Here is a 19,001-nt window from a genome sequence, read left to right as displayed (position 1 = left end):
GACAGTGCTTCCTAGGCAGAGAAAACGTGATTCCCAGGCAAACCGCAGAGACTTAAGACAGCCAGGCTGATGGCACTGGCTTGCATGCTGCCAAGTTACGTAGAGGCCGAGGGCATGTACACAACTCGAATGGTTGGGGACATTCTGGACAAAAGCAAAGGGACGTTTTATTCTGTGGTGATTGGAGCCTCCACTTTCAACTCAAATGTCTGCCATCAAGGTTTCCTTCTGATCTGTAGGTCATACTCATGATAAATATGCAAGTGACATGTCTTGGCTCAACTGAACCGCACGGTTACAGAGGGTACACTCAGGGAAGTTCTAGAAAAGAATACTGAATGATTTCATTTTTAAAACACTTTGCCCCATTCTACAAAGGATTTCAGGCAAAAGAGAAGATGCTGACACTCTAGGCCGGTGAAGAAGTAATTAGTGATATTAACCTCAGCCCATCCCACAGGATGCTTTTCCTGTTTTGTCAAAGAAATTTGGAATATTTCAAGCATGTTGAAAAGTACAGAATATAATAGGATAAATCCCCATGAATCCACAATCCAATGTTGTCAGGTCCTAACCATCTGCCATATTTACTTTAGATCTCTTTACCTTTTAACGAAATTACAGATATAACTGAAGCTCCTTCCAGGCTTAGTTTCTACAGAATTTCCTCTCATGTTTCAGGTTCCCCGGATAATGCTGAAAACTTGTTGCTTCTCTACTCACATAACTCCTTTTAGTCTTTCCTTTGATGGAAACAATTTCCTACCAGGTTGTAGCTGCTGTGAAGAGAAAACTGACTGAAGAGGTTTAGCTAAGCCCCTTACTTCTGGAGGCCCAGACTTTTCTTATTGTTAAAATGGAGATAATCTTTTCTTGCCTGTTTCACAGAGTTATACGGCGGTAAAATTAAATGCTGTATGGAGATATTTTTGTAAACTATATCAGCAAATACAAATTATAAGATCATTTAGGAAACAAGTCTCCCTTTTTGAATATTTCTCAAAGGCCAATCAGATTGATTAAAACCTTACTGTTTACCTCCCACAAAGAATCAGTATTTAATCTATGCACTGGCCCAGTAACAAGTTTGGTGACCATATATCAAGGATTTCAAATATTCTGTCCCATCCTTGCTATACACAACATCTGTCATTCAGAAGTCTTAATAGTTGGTTTCAATAACACGACCCCAAATGAAGAAAAGGAGTCAGTGGCTGTAAGAACATAAAATCCTTTTCTTCCCAAGTGTATCTATAATTAGTAAAAAACTCAGGCAGTCAGAAAGTGGCTAATAATGTCTCACTGCTGCTGCTCATTGGGAGAAAAAAAAGAGAAGCAATTAGGGAGTGGAGCCCAAGTGCTGGTTTTCACATTCTCCACCTGAGACCCCAGCTGCCTCACAGGCATGTCTACGGATTCCGTGGCCACACAAGGTGACACTGGAATGTTAGTAATGTTGGCAACAGCTGTTTTGTCTGGGACCATGGCCCCAGTGGGGGGACGAGTGGCAATAAAAATGATTAACTGGCCATGCCTCCATTTTATAGGTCTTAGGTATCTTTATTTTTAACTCTGAGGAAGTCATCTTATTTTTATTATGAATAAAATTACTATTCCCGTTGACACAGATAAATGGTTAGGTTCTTTTCCTCCAAAGATATCAGTACAGTACATGGCCTTTAGCCATTAAGAGACCAAAGAGACTAAAGTTCTTTGCTGAAAGGAAAACTGAGAAACAGAAAACCCTGATCAATTCAAAGCTTGTAGACGGATGTTCAGACTATGAACTGGATTCCCACTGAGACATGATGGTTCTCAAAATGCATATAGTCACACAGAGTATTTTAGCAAGAAGTCAAATGTTTTAATTGGATATTCTTGTCATCCACTTTATTGAGCAGTCCAAAATGTGTCTTGGGGACTAACTTCCCTTAGGGGTGGGCCTTGCTAACATTAACTTTGCACCGTGGGTCCTCAGTGCATAGGAAATAAGGCTGGAGATGAAGACGGAAAAGGTGGGGATAGTGATGGATAACAGGGCACAGATGCAGGAAGGCATTAGTTCCACGGTGTTTCCAGAGCATAGACTTTCATAGTTATAACTGCTCATATCAACCTGCAGCCTATCAGAAAGGAAGCCTCAGGTGTAGCTGTGGGGAAGAAAGAATGAGACTTGTATGTGATGAGATTCTCCGTCTCCAAGGAAAAACATGGTGTCCCCTGGATTCAGGCTGGGCTCAAGTGAAATGGGCAACTGTCAAAGCTTTGTCTGTTTCCTTGTTTTCTCAGCAAACAAGTCTGTTCCCTGTCCATGCAGAGACTAAAAACGATATGCTACAATGATGCTACCTTTAGAATTATCATTAGGAATAATAATTTCATCACATCAAAATAAAAATCTAACCACCTGAGATAAAAACACGAAGACCTAGAAAAGGGAGATGTGACCAGTTGATTATTTTCCTTGCCACTTATTCTCCCCCCGACCCCGCTCCCCAATTCCACTCTCATAAGGCTAAGCCCCTCAGCTCCAAAGCCTCCTCTGGCACTGTTCTCCCAGCTCCTTTCTGTTTACTGAATCCAGCAACCTCTCTCCCACCTCAGGCTTTTTGCACTTCCTGATCTTTGTGGCTGGAAAGTTCTTGCTCTGGGCCTCACACTGCTGGCTTCTTCTCAAGTAATGTCACCTAGATGCTCAGAGATGCCACCTGGACCACCTTAACTAGGGCAACAACTCTTCCTCTCAAACCACTCTCACACTACCCAGTTTATTCCCCTGCAGCACTGCATATTAAGCTGAAATTGTTTTGTCTACCTATGGAATTGCCTCTTCACCATCGGTCCCTCACCCTACACACACATGATAGAGTGTAAGTTATTGAAGGTAGAGACCTTAGCTTTATTTTTTTGTTTGTTTGTTTGTTTTTGTTTTTTATGGTACATGGGCCTCTCACTGTTGCGGCCTCTCCTGTTGCGGAGCACAGGCTCCGGACGCGCAGGCTCAGCGGCCACAGCTCACAGGCCTAGCCGCTCCGTGGCATGTGGGATCTTCCCGGACCGGGGCACGAACCCGTGTCCCCTGCATCAGCAGGTGGACTCTCAACCACTGCGCCACCAGGGAAGCCCGAGACCTTAGCTTTAATTTGTCTGTTTTTTTTTTTTCATAAACCACTGTATACTCAAGGTTTGTAACAGTCATTAACACATGCTAGGTGATCGAGGTAAGTATGTGTTGGATAAATGAATTCAATTTCACATCCTAAATTCACTCTTTTAACCATGTATCCTGCTCTGTAACCACAACCTTCAGGACTGAGCAATGCCTCATGCATTAAAGGTGAAAGAAGTTCTACACTGAAATTAAAATGAAAATGGAAACAACATGGTTGTATATGTTTTCAATCTTATGGTTCCTTTAGAAAAGAAGCACAAATTCCACCAGAGTCAGCTCCCACAAAAACTCACGCTGTAGAGTTTTATCAGCGTGTTACAATAAGTCAGCATTTTAGAGAAAGCTAAGGGCTTTCACTTCTAGAGGGCATCCGGTTGACATTGAAAATGACTGTCGATGAGCTAACATTTGTATTTAAAATACAGGATAAGCATAAGATGCAACAAAATCCTGAAAATAAACTTTGAAAATCATGTAGATTTATAATTAAGCCTCGAACACTGAGCAATCTCCAGACCCTGGACAGCCTCCTGAGGGCTGAGCAGTCATTCTTCTAGAGCTTTCCCAGTGGAAACAGTAGAGGGAGCTCCTGGTCCACATTACAAATTATGTGAATTTCTGTGACACACGTGAGCCCCACCGCTCAATTCTCTTACTGCAATAATGAAACAATGCACAAAAACAATGCCAGAGAAAAAAAGAGAAAGGAAATCAAGGGCCCTGCCTGCAACAGAAAGGAATAATAACACATTTTCCAATTAATGTGGTTTTTAATAAACACGTTTGCAGGGATGATGAATGAGAAGTGATGGAAGTGTCAAACGGGTGGGCTAAGACATGCCGCCTTTAATGGCTCATTAGTTAAACTCTTCTGTTCCGCCTCATTGCCAGCTGCTCTGCTCTGCCTTCTAAAGGAATGAAAACCTGGAATACTCTGAAATAAACTAAGGCATTTCAAGTCCCGAGACTCTCGAAGCCTCATCATCCTAACACGAGGCCACTATTTTCCATTCCTTTATGCTACTCAGATAACTGGAAGGCTTGAAAGACAAAGAAATTTTTACTGGAGAGTGAGTGAGAGAATAAAGGTGGGTTTAGCGGTCCATTCCTGGGTCTCAAGTCTACAACCCCTACTTATACTTGTGTGATCCTGGGCAAGTTACTCGATGTTTCTAAGCAACCTTTACCCCATTATAAAATGAGCATCATTTCTACTTCTCGTGATAGTTGTGAGGATTACATAATGCGCTGGCAGTGGAGCACCGAACACAGAGCTAGGGCTGTAATCACCTCTCCCGGTCCATTTCTCTCTCTTCGGTGGAATATGTTTCCTCAGGAGTTACTGCTATTTCCTTCCCCAGGGAGAGGCTTAATGCTCTCGTGCTTCCTCTCTGAAAACTGCTCTCAATCATAATCTTAGGGGCTTCCCTGGTGGTGCAGTGGTTAAGAATCCGTCTGCCACTGCAGGGGACACAGGTTTGAGCTCTGGTCTGGGAAGATCCCACATGCCGTGGAGCAACTAAGCCCGTGTGCCACAGCTACTGAGCCTGCGCTCTAGAGACCACGAGCCACAACTACTGAGCCCGTGAGCCCCAACTGCTGAGCCTGCGTGCCTAGAGCCCGTGCTCTGCAACAAGAGAAGCCACTGCAATGAGAAGCCCACGCACCACAAGGAAGAGTAGCCCCTACTCACCGCAACTAGAGAAAGCCCGCGCGCCGCAACAAAGACCCAATGCAGCCAAAAATAAATAAATCATTTTAAAAATCATAATCTTAGTGTATTTGCAGGTATCATCAGTCCAAGACATTGCTACTTAATGGTTTCCCTCCAATGAAGAATATTCATTCAAAACAAGATGACAGAAGTTACTTGGGGGAATTTGGGAGCTTTTCCCTTTGTATAGGTAAGATCAGCTCTGCTTATTAACAGGAAATTGGACCAATACTTTATAAAAAGTGATGAAGGGCTGTGGCCAGCTCTGTGAACCAGTTAGTTGCCCCTCAATTACCAGCATCTCAATAAGAATAACTTTATGTATGCAGATTACATGTGTCTAAGTTTCAACTAAACCTTCCTCAAAGAGAGGAAAAGTTGCTATTAAGTATGGGAAGCTAAATTGGAGTAATATATAGGACTTTGATGAAACAATATTTCATAAAGAAAATCTAATAACATTAGTTCAAAGATCTACTTTTAGTAAATATTCCTTTATTAGATTCTTTCCCCTAGAGAATGTACTCTCTCAGGGTGAAAGAGATTGTCCTTCCACACACACAAAGTTGTGGGAAATTCTTCTTTCTAAACAACTAATCTTTTTGGTACAAATGTTTCTTAAGAAAGTGAGAAAATACAAATCTGGCTTCAGAACAATCACAAATAGAATGGTTGGTTAAAATGTTTTAATTATTTGAGTTGCTTCAGGCCATTAGAGATTTCTTTCTTCTATTTTAAAAAAATCTTCATTGACACTCCCCAGAATAACAACACTACCTTTGATGTAGGGAACATCTCTAAAGCCCTGGAGGGGAGAACATTTTCTTGAAGAAATTGAGCAAAGTATGCTGTTATCAAAGGATCTATGCCTCCTAAAAACTCCTATTCCTTGGTTCTTTTCAGACAATCCCACCGGTCAGAGTAAATCAATAAAAAAATTTCCCTTAACTTTTCTGAAGGCTAATTGCTCAAACATATATAGTAAAATTATATACTATTCTGTTCACTCATTTGAGGGACATTATGTATTATTTGATTATTGCTCGATAAGAGAGAAAATTAATATTTTTTTATAGTTCACATTGTCATAAGACATTCTAACACATGCTTTAGGAATCTCAGACGCCAGCCAGTAGGGTGAGTCAGACACCATCTCCCAGTCTCAGTCGGAAGGATCTTGGTGCCTACCAACCTTTCCTTCTTTCTCTTGTTACCTTCCTTCCTGTTGTGAAGGGGGGAGGGCTCATCTCACATAAGGTACAAAGTGGAAGAAGACAAACAAATGAAAAACAACAACATTTTGATCTAAAAATGCCCACAAGTAAAGGGCGACGTCTCTTAAGCTCTACGTCAGTTGTAATAAAATACAAATGACTAGTAAATACTATGATAGCTGCGATCTCACTCTCTCTCAGCATTCCAACTACTGTGTCACTAGAGAGACCTATCAGGAAATCTGGCCCTGGGACTCTCCACTCAGAGCTCTTCACAGATTGTCCTGGCTTCTCGGGACATGTGGACCTCATAGCAGTTCTGCCAGGACGCTGCCTGGGCTGGACCCGACGTGTCAGTGCTGTGGTCAGAGCTGCCTGGCCGCCGCCTGCCCCACTCCCCGGGGCTCAGCTTTTGTTCAGGCTGCTTTCCTCTGTCAGCAGCTCCTAGCTTGCTCTCTCCTTCCCCTCTATTTGCTTTACTGGACAGACCTTCTCAACTTTTATAGAAACAGCTTTATTGAGGTATAAGTGAGACACAAAGAATTGCATGTATTTAATGTGTACAGTGTGATGAGTTTGGACAGATGCAAACACCTGTGATCTCATCACCAGAACCAAGGTAACTGACATAACCAGCACCTCCCAGCCTTCCCTTGTGTCCCTTAGTGTGTGCGTGTGTGCGTGTGTGTGGTAAGAACACCTAACATGAAATCTACCCTCTTAACAAGTTTTGAAATGCACAATAGTGCATGGCTACCTATAGGCACTATGTCGTAGGGCAGATCTCTGGGATGTAATCATCCTGCATAACTGAAACTTTATACCTGTTGAATAACACTCCCCAGTACTCCCGCCCCTGTGTGTTCTCTGCTTCCATAAGTCTGACCATTTTAGAAATCTCAAAAAGTGGAGCCATGCAGTCTTTGTCTTTCGGTGAACTGGCTTATTTCTCTCAGCATAACGCCCTCCGGGCTCATCCATGTGTCATGATGGGCAGGAATTCCTCCTTGTTTTTAAGGCTCAACCTTTATGCTTCAGTTGTCAATTCCAGAAGAAAACCACCCTGGCGTTATCTTTTCCAAGTTTTCTTCCTCTATTCACATTTTCTGTGAGTTAAACTTAAATACTTGAAGGGCAAGGACCACATCGTATTCATTTTTGCAAGCCTAGCTCCCAACAGTGTTAGGCACGTAGTAGGCCTTAAATAAATGTTTAATAGTTTGTGAAACTATTGAATGATGTGAATTAGAAGCAGGTTGATTTTTGTATAAGCTCATTTTCTTAAAGTGTTGGTTAACATGATCTTGAAAGGACTGATTTTGAAGAACTCTGTTCATTTCTAACCATTTGGGAAATAGCAGTCCTCTTGCTAAAGTACATTATGTTTAGGGAAATTAAACATGAAGGTGGCATAGAAGAATGTGGGGAGCCAGGTATTTCACCTTTCTTTTCAATGCTTCCCTTAACTAATTCCTGTAAGAATGACAAGGTGCTTCATAGGACTTTTTGCAGTATGGTGGTATGCATGTCATCTATTATGTGAATAACTTAAAAAAATACAAAAGCTGATGAAAAATGTACCCCAAGATAGAGTTTTGATAATACTTGTATCAGACAAAAGATATTTAATCCACTAGAGGAGTTATCCCACAATCAAAAAGACAAAGAGTTTCCATAAACCACAATTCTTATACAAAAATGAGCGGATGATATAGTCTACTAATTCTTTTTAAACAAGAGCTGACCTATGAATAAAAACCTTTTCTTTTTTGCATAGAATTTCCCCCCTTTTCTGGTAGTCTAACAAATTGGTATTTTATTATATTACAAAAGATAATAAACCACTTTTCTTTTAAATACCGTGTACTCAGGATTTAATGAACACTGTGTGTCAGACCCATAGCTGAGTTTAAATTCTAAATCTAATACTTGAAATAAAATAAGTACCTCTCTCTCCCAAACACCCTGGCAATCAAAACCTGTGGAATTGAATATTATAAACTCTTTCATATGGTCGCATATTTCTTAATCTTCTAAATTCTTCAGTAAACTCATTTGATCTACAGCTGAGGACTCATTCCAGGATGTGGTGTAATCCTCTTCTCTCCTAGACATTTGGCAAGCCTGTCATAAAGGCCTTCATCATTCAAATTCCTCCTCTGAGACCACAATTACCTTGTCTTGAAAGCAGCATCATGCATTTAGAAAACTATGGGAAAGTCTAATCTTGCCTGTTAGCTTGTACCAGCTTTTCTTGTTTATAGCACGAGACAATTACCGAAAATCCTACAATGAGTTCTCTCTTTTGCCAGGAAATTTGGGATAAAAATCAACAGAGCTGATTCCTTTAAAGACTGGATTCCAGGACGTCCAATTGATGCCATTTTCCCCCCAGTTGTTTCATAACCAGTATCAACTGACACCAGCACATTGTTAAGAGAACAATTTACTTGAATGGCTAAATGGATGAAATGAGATCATTGACAGAGCAGCAATCTTTTTCACCTTTGGCATGTGGCCACACCCTAAGTGACTCCTAAGGAGCTCAGTCTAGAGCCCTCTAGTGGTGGCACAGGTGGTTCTAGCCTTTAAAAAGTCACTTCTTCTCCCGTCTTCATTTTCTCATCTATGAAGTATATTCATTTGTTGACTCATTCATTAAATAATTAACAATTACATGCTACATGCCAGAAACTGTGCTAGACAATGATGATAAAATAGAGGTTCAAAAAATATTCACAGGGCAGTGGTCAGAAAGACGAGGAAAATAGGAGTCATAAAACAACGTGCTCTGTCTGCAGGAGGCATAAGCTCATAGGATTGCGGAGGATGACACCTCTCGTGCTGTGCCGAGAGCACCGGCAAGGGCTTCGTGGGAGACCTGGGGTCTGAGCTGAGTCCTGCAGGTGGGGAAGCTCACCTGGGCCTTGGGGAGAACATTTGCAATGTGCGGCATTTTGAGATCATAAAGGAAGATGACACTACAGGTTGCAAAAGAAGAAAGGGCACAGAGGAGGATAGACAAAGATAGGAAAAGGACAAACTTTGAAGGGACTAGAATGGCTGTAGAAGATATGGAATCCATCTGGAAGGAAAGGGAAGTGATTAAAGAGTTTTCAACCAAAGAGCTACGCGATCAGAGTTATGATTTAGAAATACTACCCCACTTGTAGAAGGTAGAGGCAATGAGACAGCTGGGAGAAGGCTATAAAAATATAGATACAAATTGACAAGGGCCTAAATAAGGAAGTGGTATGAGGAATGAGAGCTAATGGGAAGTAGAATTGACATGATTTAGGAACTATTTGGATGTGGAGGATGAGAGAGAGAGAAAAAAAATCTAGGGTCATTTTTAGAGTTTAGTTTTGGACAGGCTATGTTTGTAGTACATAGGAGACCTCCAAGTGGAGATACTGAGCAGGCCGTGGGGTGCAGGAGCCTGGAACTCAGGAGGAATGTCTGGGTGGAAATAGAAGACTGGGATTCTTTAAACCATACAACGTATAAATAAGGGAAGGGGGAACAGCTCTACGGAGGAGACAAAAAGGATGTCCTCAAAGGTAGGAGAAAACGATCAGCGTCAATGAACCAAGAGAATAGAGAGTTTCAAGGGTAGAACAGTCAACAGCGTCAGTTCCTATACAGCAGTGAAATAAGGTGAAGCCTGAAAGGCACTCAGGGAGTCTCATGACTCAGAGATATTGGTGATCACGGAGAATGCAGGGCCAGCGGAGTAGCTTGGACATAATCCAGACTCTAGTGGGTTGAAGAGTTAGCAGAGCCACAAGAAATTGCACACTTCCTCTAGAAGCTTGGGGTAAAGGATGAGATCAGCTAATTGGCTACACGATCTTTATGGCTCTCTTTAGCAACAATAGTCTATGAAATTCTACTGGCAAAATAGCTGTGTCAAGAAAAGTAGGCATGCTTCCCCAGATGTCTGACTGACCACCAGCCTGGATGTTAAGAAATTGAGGAGATGGGGCTCAGGTGGGTTCAGCACAGGGTTTGCTGATCTGGGACTTGGCTTGGGGTGCCCATGCAGGCAGTACACTTGCTCCTGCCCAGGAATGAAGTGGGCAGGGGGTGCAGCTGGCCACCAGCCTCCCTGATCTCTTGGTTGGTGGTGGTGGGAGGTGTAGGGAGCACAACCATGTTAAACAGTGGAAAGATGGAAATTACTATCTACAGGGGATTAAGATAACCTTTAGATGAACACACAGCAGTACAGAGGGACTCATGAAATACCCTACTGTTTACTCACAGGTGGTCCTGGAGGCCCTGGTTTTCCTGGAGGACCTGGTTTTCCTCGTCTTCCCTAGAAACCAAAGAGAAACAGACAACAGCTACTGTGATTCCATTTTATTTTAAGATGAGACAATATTAAATGGCAATTTTAAAGACTAAAAATTAACTAAAAGTTAAAAAACAATTCCAAGTCCACATGACCTTTAAAGACCCATGAAGTCTAAAAGCTCTGAGACAATTTTTAACAGCCAAGATGAGAAAAACAGTGCCTGGAACGAATAAACTGTGACTCTTATGAGCAGCCCTTTAAAGGTTGTCTACTTTGGTACTCTAGCAAAGTAATATAAAGTATCTGAAAGATGGGCTAAGATGGGCATTTTATCTGATAATTCAGTGGGTTCAGGTGCAATAATAAATGCATTTATCATCTTAAATTGGTATTTCTCAAAGACTGATCTGAATTCCAATTTTATAGGAGCTTCCTGAGGGTGCTATCAGGTATTAAAAATACACTTTTCTGGGCTCCATCCTGGACTTACTGGTTTAGAATCTCTGGGGAAGGGATCCATGAATATGCATTTAAAAAACCCCTTCAGGTAATACTCATACTCACTAAAGTTTGAAAAGCACTTCCGTAAGCCATATTATAATTATATATGTTGTGAAAAGCACATTAACTAGCTCTTTTCTTCCCTTTGGATGATTAAGCTGTTTTATAAGTGAAATAAAATGTTCACTCCTTGCTTATTAATCTTCATTATTGTAAGTGAATGTTAACTCCCCAAGTTCACAACTAGCTAAATTCCAATTACAAGAGCCAGAATGACATTTCTAAGTACCTGTGTATCTATATCATTTAAAAAACATTGATTTATTATACATTTATTTTCTTAATTATTTTCTTTCCTTTATCATAGAAGGAAGCCAGCTTAGGTATGGATAGCACACATTTTGAATGAGAAACATTTCTGAGCAGGTTTTCTGATTCTGTTTCATTGTTACTAATAACTTTATTTTATTACCATATTGGTAGTATGTTAATACATATTAAGGCTTGTTGTTACTTAAAAGGTAGAAGTATTAGGCTGATCTTTCAACTCTCTTTGGGGAGAACTGTAAGCATAAACACGGAAAGGCCCATTTCACTGACAGATTTTCTTGCTCTGAAAGAGTCAGGCTTGATCTTTCTGGCCTTCAGCTAAGCTTGGAGTTGGGTAGGAAATGCAATACCCACTGAAGCAGCAGAGTAAGGTCTGGAAGGTAGGTAAGCAAATGCGACACTGTGATTGGGTGGGAAATGCTTCCATTAATTGCTGAAGGCAAGTTGAGTACCTACTGTCAAGGACTCCATATAAAAATAGCAGCTGTATTCATAAAAACTCCTGGCTAACAACTACAGAACAGATTTTGTTTTAAATTTCATTAAAACCAGAAATAAAATGAGTAGTTATTTTCATGTACCTTCTATTTTAGAGATCTGAACCTTGGATTTCCTTTGGGGGGTTGTAAGATTGGAATGAATATATAATTTAATATTCTGTATACTAAATAAAAGTTACACACTTGGACATAATTTTCTTGTTTTGCAGTTTACACATTCTGAAAATCAATATATTGGGTCTTTTAGTAAATGCAAGTCAATCAGCCCCTGAGGATTAATCAACGATACAACGTTTGTTTACTTGGAAAGTGGAAGCACCGTAATTTATTCATTTACAAGAGCACAAAGAAACAAAATCGGTGACATTGGAGTAGGTGATTGGTTCTTTCTTTTAGGTTGAGGTAAGTTAAAACCATAGGATAAACTTTGTGTGCAGTCTCCTTTCCTTAAAGGAGACATATATATTGATTTGGGCAGGAAGTGGAGAAAATGAGGTTATTGATCAACTTTTATCACAGAGTTAATGTTTAAGATAAACCAAGTCTCAGATATTGTAGCATAACATTGTCATGTCTTAACATGAGTAGACGCATTCATGGTTCAGTATGGTACGGGCAAGCTTCCAAACTCTTGCACGTCGCTGCTGATTTACATCACTGTTCAAAGCCTTGCAACTGTCAAGAGTGTGCGGATGTGTCTCTGGAAGAGCACAGGGGAACGCTGACTGTCTCTATGCCTCCTTGCTAACAGTAGACATGCAGGTAAGATGTTTTTGAGGACCGTCAAATTATTGGAACATACTGTACACAGCTGACTTCAGCCAGCACGTATTTTCAGTTTAAATGTGGTTTCTAGGCTTGAATTTCTAGTAACATCCTGAAGCAGATTTGAATACTTTTTTCTTTTTCAGCTTTACTCAGATGTAATTGGCATGTAACATTGTGTAAGTTTCATGTGTACAAGTGATGCCTTCATACACTTATATGTTAGGAATAAAGTTAGGGAATACCCCCGTCAGCCTACATAATTACCATTTGTGTGTGTGTGTTGAGAACATTTAAACTCTACTCTCTCAGCAACTTTCAATATTGTTAACTATAGTCACCATGCTGTACATTAGATCCCCAAACTTATTCATCTTCTAACTGGAAGTCTGTGCACTTTGACCGGCATCTCCTCATTTCCCCTTCCTCAGCCTTTGGCAGCCAACATTGTCTCTGTGTCGACGAATTAGGCTTTTTTAGATTCCATACTCTGGGGCTGGGGCTGTGCCTGGGAGGGCCAGGGAATACCCTCCTGACGTCGATAGAGGGGCTGTTTTTGCGTGTTTCTTTCCACTTCTGTCTCCTCTTATTTCAGGCCCTTCATTCTAGACCCACTGTAAAGTGAGACAAGAAGTGGGCACTCGGATGTGGGTTGGGATGAAAATCCCAGCACATAACAGAAAAATGCTGAGCTGGGTGCGGCCTTCCTGGCTAGGGTGCCTGGTCCCAGGTGGCCATTTGTTCAGAAGCAATTGATCAGTTGGAGTCTGGCTCAATCTCCAAATGGATGGTTTCAGCAGCATTACAATTGGGCTAAGCCAATACTTTTCTGAAAATTGGGAGTATGAAGCATAAAAGGCAGATTTACCATATCAGGTTGCCCTGGAAACCTCAGAGTGCTCAACACGTACGTTTCCTGTTTGGCAACAGTGTAAAGGTTATCAGACTGCAGCTTAGGTATTTGTCTAATGATTTAAGCCCAGTGGTGCTCTAACTCGATCACACATCAGCATCCTCGGGAGACCTAGCAGAAACAGATTGCTCTCCCCACTTCCAGAGTTTCTGACTCAGCATGTCCGGGGTGGGACCCGAGAACTCACATTTATAACAAGTTCCCAGCAGTACTGATGCTACTGGCCTTGAGACCACACTGTGAGAACTCCTGTTCTAAACCTCAACCTCTTATTTCATATTTAAAGTCAGGCAATCTTGTATAGCCCTTAATCTTGTAAACCTCGTAGCTCAGAACAAAAGAGCTGGGTTGGTTTTGTGACTGCGTGGAACTTTAAGAATAAAAACCCCATTGTCAACTTCAGGACCGCCTGGATTGGAATCCCAGTCTTTTCTTTTATGGAAGGTTCTTGTGTCAAGATGTCCTTGCTGTAAAATTGGTACTTACCCATTGAAGCCTGTTTGTGAAGAATTAAAAAAGAGATCATGTGTAAAATTCCTGCCACGCACACACCCATTAGGATGGCTAGTTTCAAAAAACAAAATAAGCGTTCGTGAGGATCTGGAGAAACTGGAATGCTCGCGCACTGCTGGCGAGATTGTAGAATGGAGCAACTGCTGTGGAAAACACTGCGCAGATTTTTAAAATAATGAAAAGTAGAACGACCATGTGATCCAGAAATCCCACTACTGGGTCTATATCCAAAGGAATTGAAAACAGGGTCGTGAAGAGATATCTGCACACTATGTTCATATGTAGCACTATTCAGAATAGCCAAGAGGCAGAACCAATCCAAACGTCCATTAACAGATGAGTGGATAAACAAAATGTGGTACATACGATGGAATATTATTCAATTTTGAAAAGGAAGGACATTCTGATACATGCTACAACATGGATAAACCTTGATGACATCATGCCAATCAAAATAGGCACAGTGAAATAAGTCAGTAGAAGACAAATACCGTATGATTTCGCTTATATGAGGTACTTAGAGTAGCCAAATTTATAGAAGCAGAAGGTAGAATGGTGGTGGCCAGGGGCTGGGGGGCGGGGGATAGGGGAAGTCATTTAATGGGAGCAGAGTTTTAGTTTTACAAGATGAAAAAGTTCTGAAGATCTTTTCACAACAATGCGGCTGTACTTAACACTAATGAACTGTACAGCTGAAAATGGTTAAGATGGTAAATTTTATGCTATGTGTTTTTCTCCACAATTAAAAACAACAACAACAACACTCCTACTATAATATCTGACACAGTGGGAATAATAAATGTTAGTTTCTTTTCTCCCTGCCCTTCTACCATCCTTTATCCAATTATCCTTTTCTTTTCCATTTAAAAATGTTGATAATATATCAAGAAAACCTTCTAAAATCTGTGTTGTGCATCAGTTAAAAAACGTAACCCACTGTCAACCTTGCATAGGGGATTTTTTCATCTAAAACAATAATCAAGATGCCCATTAAGAGTAGAAATAGAAAAAGTAAATTGTAGATTATTCATACAGTGGAATACTATATAACAATGGAAATGAATGGAATACAACTATATGCAACAATATGGTGAAATTGTGTAAACACAACGTTGATCAATTCATATAAGGAATAAAAGCAGGCAATACTAAGCTAAGCTGTTAGAAGTTGCAACAGGTCACCCATGTGGGAGTGGGGAGCGACTGAGATCATCAGACTAAGATGCGGACGTTCTGTTTCTTGAACTGTGTGCAGGTTACAAGCGTGTTCTTGATTTGTGAAAAATCAACAAGTGGTCTCCTTAGGATACATACATTTTTCTGAATGTTTGTTATACTTCAATAAAAATTTAAAAAAAATGAAACCAGGAGATTTCCACGATGGAGTGATTTTATTTGAATTATCAGATGACTTCATCCATCTGCATTTGCTGTGTACATGACCACAGAGGGTCAATACTGTCAGGAAGGAAAAAAAAAACAACCCAGGCCTATTTAAATAAATGACATCTACAAATTTTCAACAGTAAAAATAACTTGATGCTTCCAGGATGACTTGCAGTATGAGAGCACATGTATCTTAAATTAGCCACTTGATTTATAAACACTTGACCATCCAGGAGCATTAAGAAGGGAAGAATGCAAATAATGGGCGACTGGTACTTATCTGTCAGATGGTTTTTGCTGTTGATGATGACGACGAGGACAAGTTACAGTAGTAATCGTACCGAAATAAAGGGTGGTATGCAGCCCTCAAGCCCACAGAGGAGACACGTGTGTAAGTAATCTCTCTAAATTGCCAGGTCTTCTAATGCAGCTGGCTCCTCTCCAGAATTCCCCTGTTCCCATGTGTGTATTCAGCACAGTCTTAGGCATCAACTCAGCCTGAACAAGGTACCAAGGAGATGTCGAGGAAGAGGAGACAGGGCCTTGACTGGCACCCACAACTGTGAAGTAGGTGTTAATTACACAGGAAAACATTACAGACCATCTGGGAAGTTTAGTTTTCTTTTTTTACATTGTGAACGGAAATAAGATTAATGACTGATGTAAAAGGTTAGCACATTTTGAAATCAACGATATGTGAAAGAATGGGAACGGAATACTTACATGAGGAATGCATAACATCTTAAGTGAATTTTATTTCTCAACATCTTTAAAAATACATCTAAGACAGCAATGAGGCTAGTCATAATGGTCTCCTTATTTCAGGGATCAGACAAGTGGCTCTTGTAAGGACACGGGAAGAGGATGTAATTCAACATGAACAAAGAATCTGAAATAGGTTTAGAGCTAAGGGAAGATGAATCCATATTGTGATGCTATTCCCGATATTGCTTTTCTCATTTAGGTTGGGATCTTAAAATTTCTAAATCATGTCACAATTTCCCCATCTCTCTGTTCCCTTCCTTTTTTTTTTTTTTTTTTTGGCGGTACGTGGGCCTCTCACTGCTGTGGCCTCTCCCACTGTGGAGCACAGGCTCCGGACGCGCAGGCTCAGCGGCCATGGCTCACGGGCCCAGCTGCTCCGCAGCATGTGGGATTTTCCCGGACCGGGGCACGCACCCGCGTCCCCTGCATCGGCAGGCGGACTCTCAACCACTGCGCCACCAGGGAAGCCCTGTTCTCTTCCTTTTTTCCCCCTTTGGATGGACTCTACCAGTAACTAATGTGGCTTTTCAAAACAAGTTAGAAATGTGACAATATTAACTAAACCCCCTCAGCTATAACTGAATAAATGATAATCTGAATAAACGGCAACACTTCATCGGAGCGCTGGACTGGGCCAGGTGGTCTGGTCTGTGGTCAGCGTGGTCTACAGTCACTGTTTAGCATTCCTATGAAGTTATCATGGCGGCACCAATTTGGTCACGAAGATAAGTATAATTAAGGTCTGACCTCTTAAGTCCCTTCTGACTGGATGAACCCCAAATCACCTTTTCCTTGTGTGCTCCAAGCTGTGCATGTACCAAGAAACATAAAAGCCTATGACAAATGATTATTAAAATGGTTACCATTGATCAGATGCTTGCCATGGGCCAAGCCCTGAGTGCTAAGCACGGACTTACGCTATTTCATTTAATCTGCTCCAAACTACTGTGGGTGAGTGATACTGTTCCCATTTTACAGAGCACGAAAGATTAAACATCTAGCTCCAAATCACCCTGCTCTTCATTGGTGGGGCTAAAATTTAACCCCAAGTGTGTCTGATCTTAAAACCCGTAACCCTCAGGATGAAGGTGTCCTTGGGGGGGCATATCCTGGTCATTCACGATTTCAGTTACTTTGCCGCTCTAATTGTTGAGTTTCTCTTGTTTTCCCACCACCAAGCCAGATTTTTAAATGTCCCATCGCCTTACGACTTTGCCCTTTTGGGAATTCAGGTCTTTCTAGTTCTCTCAGCTGCCCCCCTGATGGCTGCTTGCCTTTGCCTTGCGCCAGCAGGACAACCACAACCTTCCACTTAGACTGGACTCCAGACGGTCTTGCCAAACCACCAACTCTCTCTGTCCCAATCGCGGGCTCTGTTTTCTATCCTGCCATTGCCAACCTCAGCCAATGCACTTGGTTCATCCCGGCTCAGGGGTGGGGCATGGTAGGGCATGGCTTAGCTGCTTCCTGACCATCTGTGATACATTTTATTGTGCGGCAGTGAGAGGGGGGACGCTCCCTCCGTATTTGGAAGTTTGCAGGGGGATGCTTGCAGGCCGGAGGAGGAGAATCGGGCTTGGACTCTGCCTTCCTTGTCCGAGAACTATGCCCATGCCCTGGGGTCCCCATCTCCAAGCACTCATAGGCTTCAAGCATCTTTCATTTTTATTCAGGAAACTGTTACATTTTTAGACTTAGAGAGTGGATGAAATCAACACGTAGAGGGACAAATAATGCACATAAACTGCTAGTGTCTTATTTAAAAGAAATGTTAACATGAAAACGATGTGATGAGGTTCCTCAACAAATTTCAGACGGGTCAGAGCTTGAGCCAGTGTATAAGAAGGAATTCAGCCTTACCAGTCAGCACTGGAACAAAGAAATCATTAATGACATTTCATATCTTGATTTCAATGAAGCTAAATTTATAGAAGTGCATTTTCAGTATTTTTGAGTCACATACTTTAACAAATGAAATGTACCCTCAAGGGGTGGAATTTTAGAACTGCAGTTTCAAAGAGAAAGACTGAATTGAGCAACAGCAAATAAATTCATAGGAATACATTTTGCAGCTATTCAATAACTTCCCGTAAACAGAGAGAATCCCCAAGGATCCGTAAGATGCAAGTATGAAGGTCACCCAATTTTGATACAGAAGAACTTTCAGTGCATAATTCTCAATCCATCAACTTAAATTTAATGGATTAAATCCCACTTGGATATTTAAATGCCCACTTCAAACCCTATCCAAAAAATGAGTAAATGTATTCAGCAGAAATGTACTGTCTGTGTTTTACGTACTGTTCTAGGGGAAAATATATGAATAAGGCCTGGATCTTGCTTTCAGGGTAGAAGAGGAGGGACAGCTATTGACAACAGCTATTTGGAGAGTGTTGTTCATTTGGTTGTAGGTAAACTCAGGAGTTCTGGGGAGGGAAGGTGAGAATTAAGTTGCTTCCCAAACCTTTCAGTAACTCTCTCAGCCTTTCGTTTGACAGGGGAAGTGGTGGGGGGTTGGTCACCGGGATGGGATGGGAGGGAAATGCGGGTGGAGGAAGCCGTCTGCACCCCCTTGGCAATGAGATGGGGTGCTAGACCCTGAAGAGTCCCCTCAGACAGGAACAGCTTCCATGGACACTTGTGCCCCCATACAGATGTGTCCTCTTTGGTCCTTTTGTCCTCTGATACTTATTGCCAACCTTTCAATCAACTGGGCTTGGAAGGCATTTCCCGCCACCACTCCTTGTGCTTTCACGATGGACTTAAGTATTGGGACTCTGTATTGATGACCTTCAAAAACTGAATGCTTGTGGACCTGCCATTATGTAAATACTGGGTATGTTTTTTCTTGACTTGAATACTCTTTTCATTTCCTTAAACCTGACACCCAAGGTCACTTGCTAGTGTGACTGGGTAAGAGGAACTCTGAGT

General features: G+C 41.4%; 1 protein-coding gene across 1 annotated transcript in view; it reads right to left on the bottom strand.

Annotated features, from left to right (window-relative positions):
• Positions 1-19,001, bottom strand: part of COL19A1 (collagen type XIX alpha 1 chain) — a 327,107-nt gene that overhangs the window by 60,003 nt on the left and 248,103 nt on the right. The window contains exon 17 of the mRNA XM_073789871.1: positions 10,365-10,418. Within this exon, the coding sequence (XP_073645972.1) occupies positions 10,365-10,418 (54 nt within the window). The remainder of the gene's footprint in view (positions 1-10,364; positions 10,419-19,001) is intronic.

The sequence above is a fragment of the Tursiops truncatus genome, chromosome 12, assembly GCF_011762595.2.
Source record: "Tursiops truncatus isolate mTurTru1 chromosome 12, mTurTru1.mat.Y, whole genome shotgun sequence".
Lineage (NCBI taxonomy): Eukaryota > Metazoa > Chordata > Mammalia > Artiodactyla > Delphinidae > Tursiops > Tursiops truncatus.
This window is presented reverse-complemented; position numbering and strand designations above follow the sequence as displayed.